The sequence below is a fragment of the Equus asinus genome, chromosome 6, assembly GCF_041296235.1.
Source record: "Equus asinus isolate D_3611 breed Donkey chromosome 6, EquAss-T2T_v2, whole genome shotgun sequence".
Classification (NCBI taxonomy): Eukaryota; Metazoa; Chordata; class Mammalia; order Perissodactyla; family Equidae; genus Equus; species Equus asinus.
The window spans coordinates 82,759,163-82,771,643 of NC_091795.1; the positions used below are offsets into that span (position 1 = coordinate 82,759,163).

Below are 12,481 nucleotides of genomic sequence, written 5' to 3' on the forward strand. Positions count from 1 at the left end.
TTGTCCTCTCCCAGTAGAGTCATAGATGGCATTCAGGCCTCCTGGCAGCAGTGTACACGGAGTGTTGCCAAGCAAAAGAAGCTCCCTCGAGCCTTTTTGTCCAGAGTGTTTATTGGGGCTCCATCACATAGACATGGTTGAGCACCAGACCCAGTCTCCTGTCCCTCCAGAGGTGGAGTTCATATTAATGTGACCCAGAAGACCTACCATAAATCACATTGTTTAGATTGTCTGGCTTGGTTATGGCCCCCCACATAAACTGAGACACTCTTGCCAGTCAGGACATTCCGAAGGGTTAAGGATAACCTCCCAGGAGCCAAAGGCAAAGGCCAGACCTCTCTTTGGGCAAGGTTAAATTCCTTACTACACAGTCAGGGTTTTCTCATTTTTAGTTTATGTCTCAATAATTGCTTTTAATCTTATCTTTCATATTCCTTTTGCTAATTTCACAGGCCAGAGGTAAAAAGCGACAGAAGGGATGGTTTCCTGCCAGCCATGTTAAACTTTTGGGTCCAAGTAGTGAAAGAACTACACCTGCCTTTCATCCAGGTATGAAGCAGATTAACTCGTATTTCATCTTAGAGAAGTTTTGTTAAAACTCAGCAACTTCTTAGATTAGCTAACTCTTTGAAAAATATTAAAAATTCGTCCTTTCCTTACCTCTGACTAAAAGTAACATTACAATGAGAACTTTCTTAAAAAGTTCTGTGTGCAAACAGCCAACTGTTTGGTGATACTTGAACTACTTCACTCCTTGAAATTTTTCAAAACAGAATTGCTATACCATTGTACTTACTTAAAGCAAAGTGCTTCACTTGGATTTTTAACTGTAGTTAGGAAATTCTTGGTTTTTATACAGCCAATAGGGGAAGGAAGGTGGGAGAGAGCAGCTTAAGGGAAATTTTAGCCTAATTTTAACATTTAATATTAGAGTAATTTAAATCCTAGGGGAATTTTAACATGTGATCCTTGTAGGAATAATTAATTTCTTTAATTTGTTATTTTGTTGTTCTTTTTCCGGCAGTGTGTCAGGTGATCGCTATGTATGACTACACAGCGAATAATGAGGATGAGCTAAACTTCTCCAAGGGACAACTTATTAATGTTTTGAACAGAGATGATCCTGACTGGTGGCAAGGAGAAATCAGTGGGCTGACTGGTCTCTTTCCTTCAAACTATGTTAAGATGACAACAGACTCAGATCCAAGTCAACAGTGTGAGTAATATCAAACTATTTCTCTCTCAACTAATACAGAAGCTTTAATATGCATTCATTACTGTTCTGGATCAGATCTTAAACTCAGCTTTCTTAGCAAATGTTATGTTAATGTTTAAAGTAAGAAAAAACAAAAGGAAACCGTTTTCAAGATCAACAGTTATACTGCTTTATTTTAAATATTTTTTTCCTAGCTTCAGACCTTACTATTAGACTTTATCTGAAAAAATTTCTAATTCTTTTTTGGGTTCTTTGGTATGACAGCAGTCAATACTGCAACTTCCCTTTTCCACCATCCTTTTTCAACATCCAGTGATCTTTTTCAGCTTAATAAAGAGTAGCTAGTAATTACCCTATTCACCTATTCAAAATTACCCTTTTAGTGTACAGATGCTGTTCATTTTGCAATCTTCTCATTTATTTCCCACATATTTACACATCATCCAGGTTAGAAGAAAATTAAAAACCTATTTAAATTGTTTTTTTACAAAACTCTCATTACATGGTTTTTTTAGATCTATCTATCTAAAAAATCATGCCACAAGACATATATGAATCGGAATCTATTTTACTATTTTTATTTTTTAATTTTTTTAATTTTATTTATTTATTTTTTCCTTTTTCTCCCCAAAGCCCCCCGGTACATAGTTGTATATTCTTCGTTGTGGGTCCTTCTAGTTGTGGCATGTGGGATCCCGCCTCAGCGTGGTTTGATGAGCAGTGCCACGTCCGTGCCCAGAATTCGAACCGACGAAACACTGGGCCGCCTGCAGTGGAGCGCACGAACTTAACCACTCGGCCACGGGGCCAGGCCCCTATTTTACTATTTTTAGAACAAGGGTCCACATCTCAAAGTGTGAAATTTGGTATTACATAAAATTATGGTAGTTACCTAGCCTTTCTTATATTTGACAATAAACATGCATTAATAATAAATTAGAGTATAAACAATACTTGGAAATATGTTTTACATTGATAAAATAGATGTCACTTTTCACACCCTTTTGATTTTTTGGGGTTTTTTTTTTTACAAAATACATCATGATATGATTTGTATTTCTATCATTCTTGTGAAATTATCTAAAAGATTTAACCTTTCATTTTAATTTGGTTTCTAGTAAGTAACCCAGTCAAAGCTGAGCTGTACTTATGCTTCAGTAGCAAGTATTATGAATTTATTTTATACTATACAATTTTGAAATATTGTATCATTTTCACTTTAGAGCTTATAACGAGTTCTGCTCCTGGGAGAAGTCTTTCCTTTAGATAAAGCAAACTGAATTTTTCAGTCTGGAGGTGGGAGGAGTCCAGTTTTTGATGGTTTGAATATTCCCAAAAATATCTAAGGGTTTCGGGAGTGGTAAAGAAAATTATAACTACTTAGGACACCTAAATGAATGACCATTTTTAAGCCCTGCTCATGGCTTGGCAGTTTTCAGTGCTTGCCAGTTGATCTGATTAATCAGAAATACCTGGGGTGCCTTTCCTGGACTTGAGAAAGGAAGACAGTCTTCGGACCTGCTGAGTCTGGAAAATCTTTGTCTAGTGATCCTTGGAGATATTCCAGTGTGTCACTGCATTAGCTTTTATAGAACCTATAATATAAAGGAATGGTTTTCAAATGTTTTGTTGTTTATCTTGTTTTCCAGTGGTGAAACAGTTTTTTCCAGTTAAGTTTTATATAACTAAGAATACAAAGAACAGATAAAAGCATTCTGAAAGAAGAAACATCTTCTTTTAGAGGAGTGTATGAGTCAGTGAAAACTGGGTATATTTTAGATTACCATTTGTGTTTCTTGGGCTCTTATAAGTAATATTTTCATTCTATTATGTAATTAGGATTTTTTTTAAAGGTTGAGAATATTAATAGTTCAAATTTGTGTAGTTGATGTTGCATGTTATTAGTCGAATTTTTTCTCACCCACTTAATTTGCTTTATGTTTATTTTATTCCTCATTTTTCTTTTTATAGGACCCAATGTTGTCTTCCAGTGTGAAAGCACCCCAGAGACCCACTATCCAAGTTTGACTCTAGCGTGGAGGCAGGGCAGGCAGCCCTGATCAAATATCTCCTACACAATTCATTAACTTCGTTTGAATGTTAGAGCCACTTGTGATTATTTCTTTGTGTTTCTAATTTACAGTTAAAATTTATTTGTAACAAGTTAAAGGATAGTGGGTCTTTGTGTGGCTTTCCCTGCTGTTCACTCTGGCATCCTTTAGCATTTTTCTTTTTTAATTTGGTAATTGTAGGTCATTAGCATGCAGACTGAGTTTGCCCTTACATGGTGGGAGTTCCAACACACAAAGACCCACTATTTGCACAGGCTATTCTCGCTGGTTTGGAATGGGCTGCTTTGCTTTTCTAATGTTACTGCAACATGTATATTCATTGCAGAATTCAGATAAAGTTTGCTTATGTTTTGCTATTATGTTTGATCTAATCCTAATCACAGTGAGCTCTTAATTGATTCAATATGTGATTTGCCCCCAAATATGTACTGTTTACTCGATTACTTTTTCTAATATGCCACTTTGAGAACCAATATTTAAATTTGTTTAAAGGCCAAGAACTGGAAATAACCATTTCTCTATTTTTGTGTATTTTGGGGTGGGAGCAATAACCCTTTCGGGGAGCTTGTCTTCTCTCATGGAAGAGGAAAGTGATGCCCCAGCAGTATGTGCGGAGTGGGACATGTTTCATCTGTTTCAGCTGCCCAGGAGTGAGCACTGCGCTGTGGTAGTTCCCTTAGGCTCTGTGTGCTCTGGGCTAAGGAGGAGACCACGTCAGGTGTGGCCGCAGTTCGTTGTTACTTCTGTATTGATGACCTGAAAATGAGTTATTTTCGATAAATGAAAGGCTGCCGTTGTTGACCATGAAATATGAAACCTTCCCTAGCTTAGAGAATTTATATCTACATTTTAAAGTCAAAATTCATGTTACCTTTTTTTAATTAGGTGACTACATGTCCCAGGTCATGAAAGAACACCAGTTGACATTCTTTTTAATGCGTTTAGTAAAGATAGTAGGGACTCTTGAAGCATTTAAATGCCCCTGAAGCAGGCATATAGGCTCTATCTAGTCAAGAATGAATTCAAGTGAAGGCAAGGTGTGTGAGAGCTGGCATCCCTCTGTGTCCATGAGGCTTCTTTGAGGCTGCAAGATTGATTTTACCATCCAGAATTCTCTGGCTAATATCTCTTCTTCAACCACATTGGCTACTTTGGCATAGGATTTTACTTCTTTTCGTTGAATAGAAAACATTTTAAAGATAACTAACAGTATTATAAACTAATATATGTGAGAGTACTTAGCTGAGACAAAAAAGAGTTTTAGTACACAGTATGTAACTATATTGTCATCAATCAATGAGAAGTTTATGCAATTTAAAATGTTTACAAACTGCAGTGCAGTCTACTGTTCACGAATGTCAAAGTATTATCAGGACAAGTGTACATACAATCACAGGGTCTTATTTCCTCAGAGAGTTCTTTAAGAAGAGTGAAATCTGTTTTCATATCTGTGAGTTTAAGTTAGAGGCATATTTTGTGCAATATTTATGTTAGTGTGCCTATACATTATGAATGAATGATATCAGTTATCCATTGCCTAAATCATAACTTTACGACGCTTGAGAAAGAATCGACAGTTTAGTTAGAACTTCACAAAGTTCAAATGTCTGTGTTCCAGAATACTTCACACTATTGGGATGTATGGTGATACGTATGTGTGCTGCCTGGGGCGGGATTTCTAGTTTTAGACCACCTCAGTTTTTAGCATTTGGCATCATCATGGTACTTTTATAAAATGTGTCATTAGTAGGAAAGCAATAATACCTTTACAGGTGGCATAACAGATTTGCCTGCGGTCTCTAAAGGAGACTGTGCAAAGATTGAGTCCTTGTGAATTCAACTGACCTTCCAAATTATACGGATTACTTGGTCTTGCCTTTTATCTTCCGAACTTTCTACTTTTACACCCTTTAGTTGAGTTTAGATTAAGGATAGTTACTTTAAATCCATTTTAAACCTTTAGGTTAGAAATCAGACCACGGCTAATTAGCCATATGATTTGCTATAACATTTTCTCTTTATAATTTTTAGTTTGGGCTTATCTAATAATACTGATAAATTATTTCAAAGGTATTTTTATAGCTCAAATCACTTCACTTTTACACTGATAAATATAGATTATTAAGAATGACATTCAGGTAGAGCTTAGCATCTGTAATCAATTTGAAAATAATTATTCATCGGGTACCTATGGACTAAATCACATAATGGCACATTTAAGCTTAATGTTGGTCTGGAAAATAAATTTACTGGGTTTACTGAAATACCACTCTTTGTGTGGGTGTTTCATCATATATTTGAGAGAAGGCTAAAAGTAAAGGAAATTGTATGACATAAGATAATAACCTAAGTCCTTACAAGTGCATGCCATCCTTTGCAATACCTCATATTCAGCCACGTACTTGCTCTCTTCCTCAGTCAGTATGAGAGGCAGCTGTCACTTTGCTTAGAAAGCAAACATTACAAGGAAAGAGTTTATCGCAAACATAGAATTTTTAAATGGGAGCACAACTGAATAAATCTGAACCCTGTAGGAGCTAAAGAATCAAAATATCTGTTTCTTTAAAGATTGCAATCTATGATAATCATTTTTAATTATGTGATTAAACCTGATGGGTTTTCCAGTATTGAAAAAAATCCGTTCTAAAACCAAAGCTGATCTTTTAGAAAATTAGAAAATTTAAATCAACCTTACCTGTTATATAGTTTCCTCTAAAACTTTATCTTAAAGGATCATTTTAAAATAATACTATTTAAAAAATGTAACTGCTATTTTAAAATATAATATGAATACTGATAGTTTAAAATAAAGAAACTGGGGGAAGGAAAAGTAGAGAAGAAATGCCAATTCCAGTCCAAAGCTTTATTTGCCAAGTTTTCTTAGAATAAATTTTACCAAGTTATAAATTCTTGTAAATAGAATCTATAATGGAAATACTGATAGACTTCTACCTAAAGTGGCATTATTGGATGCTGCTGTGATGCTACTGTAATGTAATAAATTATTAAATTGTTGCAAAATGCTGTTTTTGCCTTAAATTTTTATTTTGTGTGTCTTGAAAACTATAGTGTTAAAGGTATTGAGATTGTGCAAATGCTGGGCACGCTTGGCATGAGGTAATCTGTTTTTATTTTTACAAAACTGTAATATAACTATGCAAGTGTGTTTATTAAAAGGACACAAATTACATTACTTGTATTGTGTATTTCTTTTGAAGCATCCTTTAAGACTTATCTTCAATTGTTTAAATGTAGTTGTGATTGAATTTACTTGAGATTTCTCTTTTTCCTTGACATAGTCTCTGGGTACAGGCCAACGAATTGTTTTGTATGACAAGAAGCAAAAGAAATTTTTAAGTGGTCAAGATTGAGGTGGTTGGATCTCAGGTAATCATACATACCTCAAAAGCAAAAGAAATTTTGATTTGAAAGTAAAAGAAAATATAATCTAGGATAATAATAGACTACTATGTTAGTTACAATTTTTATTCCAACTTTTTTCCTAAAAGGATTGGAAGAATGTAGAATAAGACATTTTTAGTACAAAATAAAAGTCTATATGAAAGAAACTGCAGTGAATGCTTCAGGGCACAGAGTTAAGCAGAGTATTACACTTCCGTAATCAAGTTGGTGGTTTCACCTTGAGTGGAGAAAACATAGTTCAAAATCCAACCCATCCATCAATGTGTAGCAGAAACAACCTCTTTACAAAAAACCTTCGTTTCTGGAAGTCATTCAGCTAACATATATTGAGTATTTGCATAAGGCCAACAGAGTACTAGGTGCTGATATGAAAATGAGTGTCAGGTGGTCCTTAGCCTTGGGTCGTACCCAGCTCTGCGAGGAGATCAGGCGCATACGCAGATACTTATTAAACAGCTGCTAAGCACAGTGGTGGATACTTAGTGGGCACCAAGAGAGTACAGAGGAGGAATACATAATTCAACCATAGATTGGTGAATGAGACAAGACTTCCTGGAGGAGGCAACTGCCTGATCTGTAAGATAAGTAGGAGTAAGCCAGATTAGGGGGTGGGATGGTGGAGAATATTTGATAAAGACAAGAAACAGCATGGGTGGAGGAGGGGACGTGTGATTCTAAGCAGTTCCTTATTGCCAGAGTGACAGTACAAAGCCAGGAACAGTGAAAGTTGAGGCTTAGAGGCAGAGCGAGGGCTAAATCAGAGATTCTCTAGCTTGGCTGCTCATTGGAATCACCTGGGGAGCTTTAAAAAATACCGGCGCCTGAGTCCTCATTTAAATGGCCTGTAGTGTGGCTGGGGCATGGAGAGTTTTCAGAGCTCCCCAGGTGATTCTGATGTGATGCCAAGGTGAAGAAAAAGTGATGAAACTGAGTAAAGAACTGTTTCTGAGGGAAAATTAGCAGGAGTCGGGGACTGATGGTCATATGCGGGCAGGCAGAAGAGTCAGTGTGATTCCCAGGGGTGTTTCTTGGTGACAGGGTAGAATAATGGTGCCACCAACTGCAGAAAAGAATCAGAGTTGGGGGAAAAAGATGAGTTTGGTTTTGACTACAGAGTACCTGTGGGACATCCAGATAGAAATGTCAAGCAAGTAGTCCAATATGCTGAAGATGTACAGCATCAGGTGTGCATCAGCTGGCGGAATGAATCTCGATAGTTGTTGAGTCAGTAAAAGTAAATGAGATTACTAGGGGAGGAAATCAGACCTTTGAGGGGATCAGCAGTTAAGGGTTGGATAGTGAAAGGAACCCGTGGAGACAGGAACCAGAGGATCTAGGAGAATGAAGAGATGCTGAGCTAATATCGCTGCCATTTTTGTAAAATAATGAAGTTCTGGCTGTACAACCATCACTCATGCAAGTAGAAAGAAGAGTGCTCTTTATTGAGCACTTATTAGTCTAGGTTCTTTTCTAAGGTCTCAAATGTATTACCTCATTATTTTCTGTTTACAGATGTGGAAATTAAAACACAGAGGTTAAATAACTTGTCCAAGGTTACACAGCTGGTAGGTTGCACAGCTGGGTTCAAACACAAGTGGTCTGTCTCCAGAGTCCACATTCTTAATCGCTACACTAGTATGCTAATATTGCCACCATTTTTATAATCATGAGGTTCCTGTAATACAACCATCACTTGAACCAATGAAAAGAAAAGAGGAAAAATCAGAGGCTGCACAGTGTTTCCTCTATGTAAAAAGTACACACAGAGACAAGGAGGTGAGGACTGAATATAATAAACAAGGACAAGGATCTATAAGAAGGATAAGCTGAACATAATCACTTTTTTTGGTAATAGCTTTATTGAAATAAAATTTATATGCCTTATAATTCCCCCAAGTATACAATTCAGTGGTTTTTCAGATATTCACAGTTGTGCAACCATTACCACAATCAATTATAGAACATTTTTATCATGTCAAAAAGAAACCCTGTACCTTTTTGCTATCACCCTGCTGTCTTTCTATGCACCCCCCAGCCCTAGGCAACCACTAATCTATGTTCTGTCTCCATATGTTGGCCTATTCTAGATACATGTAAATAGAGTAAAATATGTCTGGGATTTTTGTGATTGGCTTATTTCACTTAGCATAATGTTTTCAATGTATGTTGTACTGTGGTATGTATTAGTACTTCATTCCTTTTTATGGCCAAATAATATTCCATTGTATGGATGTACTACATTTTGTTTATCCATTCATTAGTTGATAGACGTTTGAGTTGTTTCTGCTTTGGCTATTATGAATAATGCTGCTATAAACATTTGTGTATAAGTTTTTGTATGGACATAGACCTTCATTTCTCTTGGGTATATAACATAGGAATGAAATTGCCAGGTCAAATGGTAATTCTGTGTTTAACTTTTTGAGGAACTCCCTTTTTCCAAAGTGGCTGCACCACTTTTTATTTTCACCAGCAGTGTACAAGGGTCTCTCTTTCTCCAATTCTCACCAACACTTGTTATCATCAGACTTTTTATTATAGCTATACCTGTGGGTGTGAAGTGACATCTCATTGTGGTTTTGATTTCCGTCTTCACGATGACTGCTGATGTTGAGCATCTTTTCATTTGCTTGCTGGCCATTTGTATATCGTCTTTGGAGAAATGTGTACTCAGATCCTTTGCCCATTTTTTTAATTGAGTAGTTTGTCTTCATAACCACTTTTTAAACTTTGCTTTAAACAAGGACAACAAATTATGAAAGCTGTGCTTAAGAGAGAGGTTTTAATGCTGTACAAGGCAAAATCACTTGGTCAAAGAGAGTGATCAAATGAGTGTAGTGGAAGTGCTGCTTTGAGTCCTGGCTGTACCAGCTCACCCCCTGAGCCTTAGTCTCATCTGCCTATGAGGATAGTAATACCTACAGTGCAGATGAGACGTCAGGGATTTATGAAGCACAAGTTCAATGTCTGACACAGAGATGCTAGAAATAACATCTAACATTTACTAAGCATTTGCTGTGTACCGAGTGATGGACTGGGCTCTTTGGGTGTGTGTCGGGTTAGGAAGTGTTAGAGTTAGAACTCGAGTCCAGATCTGACTCCTAAACTCGTGCTCTTAGCCACCCCCCATGCTGCTTTCCATTAACTAGGAGCTGCTCTTACTCCAAATCATGAAAGCATAACAATCATCAGTCAATTCCAAGATACAGGTGAGAAGAGGATAAAGAAAATTAACTGCTTTAAATGAGTCCAGGCTAGTCAAGTTACATTTCAGGGTAGTGGGAGGACCCTCGGCTGGGATCCCTGTGTCACCAGTGGTCATCTCTTAACCACCATGAAATCAGAGTCAGGCAGTGCTGTAGAATTCGTGTGTCCTAAACTCAGCAGTTTGGGGCAAAGCCTCCAATTATGTAGGATAAACATTTGAAAATATGGGCTGTATGATCATACCATTGGGGAAAATTAGGGATGTAGCAGTCCGTTTAGTAATACCAAAAAAAATTACATACATCACATATGAAACTCCTGTTGCCCCAGGACAGTACTGTAGTTGTGGGTGTACTGATATAAAGTGCTGAAGTATGTGGAACAGTCTGTTTGAAATTGTCTGTCAGATAACAAGCTACTAATTGCATGCCTGACAGAGTAGACAAGTATGTAAGGGACCAATCATGTCACTTAGACACAAAAAAGAGCTAAAGGACAGTACGGTCCCTGTTGGCTTTTTCAGTGCCGTTGGACTATTTGGCATTAGAATATTTATTCCTAAACCCTTTTTTCCTCTAGAATTTAGTTCAACAAGCATATAACCAGGTCCAGTTTATACATGCTGTCATCAGTGTTTACCTCGAATAGGACTGCAGTGTAAGCACCATTTAAAATGGCCTGGAATTTCAAAGTGTAAGACTTGAATCAAGAGACCTAGATTTAGGAATTTTGTAGCTCTGAATTCTACAGTAAGTCACGTAACCACCAAGCTTCAGATTCTCCATGTATTTATCCAGTAGAGGTCAAAGTTGTGTCGGTTATTCAGAGGGTTGATCAGAGGTTGTAAACTGTGATACACAAGTTGGTAACAAGTTATTTTTATTGTTAGAATTGAAAGTTCTATGTTGGGCGAACATGAAGAAACTACTGTTTCATGACATCTCTTCGTAATATTCTGTATTCTGAATAGCACATTAATACCTTCAGTTGAGTCAGTGTTATAAGTCTGGCAGCCTGGAAAGTGATGCAAATATTAGCCTGAACTAACTACTTTCTGAGGCCGAGTTCTGCACTTTTGTCTACCATTAAGAGTCTTTGCTGTCTTTTAGACTTAGGACGTTTTACAGTAGATTCAAAAATAAAAATAAAACCAATGAAATTTTGCTTTATTTACTTACATTTATCAACAGAGTTGCTTTTGGAAGTTCTAGAATACAATCACGCACTGCATAACGACCTTTCAGTCAACAGCGGACTGCCCCTGTAACAGTGGTCCCATGAGATTGGTACCATACACCATCTAGGTTTGTGTAGGTACTGTAGGGCTGGAAGAAATTTTCCTTTGAAGGGTCTCATAGCTGGTCTAAGGAATTGACATGAGACAGATTAACAGGAGAAAAACAAACAGAAGTTCAATAACATGCATACATGGGAGAAACCAGGAAAACCAAGTAACTCACCAAAATGGCTGAAGCCCTCATCTTGAATACCATCCTGAGCTAAAGACAAAGGAAGATGTTGGAGGTGGGGAGAATCAGGGACTTCAAAGGGAAGGAAGGCAATTCACAAGTGGGTGAAAAGGAGCAAACATTTGGAAAACAAGTGTTTGGCCGCACAGAAACAGAAGAAGACAGAAGGGAGCCCAACAAACAGGCTTTTTCTAGGTTTCTTCTGTCTACCACCTAGTTCATGTGATGCTAAGGTGATAGCTCACTTCCTGAGACAGGTTTTTTTTTATCTGAATTATTTTTAGGCAGTTAAAGGGAGGTAACAAGAAAAAAACTTTCTGAGTCTTTTGTTTCTTAGAAATAATCAGCCTAAAATAATCCTCATGTTAAAGAGACACATTTTGGGGTGGCAAATTTTGTTCCCCTTCAGTACACTCTATGATGTTCACACAACAGCAGTGAAATCGCCTAACAGCACATTTCTCAGAACATATCCCTATTATTAAGAAACGCATGACTGTGCTTCTGTTTTCTGATAGCCAAATATTTTGCTTTCTGATGGTCTGCAGCATTAGAATACAATATGAACTTCCCTTTTGTGCTTAAACAAGCAACCGAACACCTGATGGCATAGAACTTGACAGGCATCAGAAAGCCAAGAGGTTTAAAAATTATTCAAGAACTATTTAAATTTCCAAAAACAAAATCACAAATATCTGTGGCTTCAAGGTGGGGAGCATGCTACCTGGTACATAGTTTGTATTCAGTAAATATTTGCCAAGCAAATAAAATGCTATTCTTTTACAAAATAAGATATCCAATAATTTTCTAGTACCCTGATAAAACTTCAGTATTAAAGGCAGCCTTCAGAAAATGCCCACAGTTTAGTCATCTGGATCTACTGTTAAAATCTTGTCTTTTCACTGAACTTAAACCCAGTGAGACTGAAAACCATTATGTGACACTCTGGCTGCTTAATTTGGGCACACAGAGAATAGCATTGTTCAGTGGCATTGCTCTCCTCAGAATGGGCAAGGACTTTTCTGGGACTTTATGACATAATCTGAACAAGTCCTCTTTGTATTAGTCATCACAAATTGTCTTTTGTCCAATCT

The 12,481-nt window shown here is 37.0% G+C and overlaps 1 protein-coding gene across 11 annotated transcripts in view; it reads left to right on the forward strand.

The window, feature by feature from the left end:
- ITSN2 (intersectin 2) overlaps positions 1-12,481 on the forward strand; it is a 134,381-nt gene that overhangs the window by 97,171 nt on the left and 24,729 nt on the right. For 8 of the 11 annotated variants that reach the window (XR_011504137.1, XR_011504138.1, XR_011504139.1 and 5 more), the window contains 2 exons: positions 453-549; positions 1,025-1,216. Coding sequence is in view for 8 of the 11 variants with exons in the window: in XM_070512520.1 (XP_070368621.1) it covers positions 453-549; positions 1,025-1,216 (289 nt within the window). In the remaining 3 variants the exon portion in view is untranslated. Of the gene's footprint in view, positions 1-452; positions 550-1,024; positions 1,217-1,849; positions 2,143-3,187; positions 6,479-12,481 lie in introns of those variants that run through there. The other 3 variants (XM_044772026.2, XM_070512524.1, XM_070512523.1) reach the window with 2 other exon arrangements.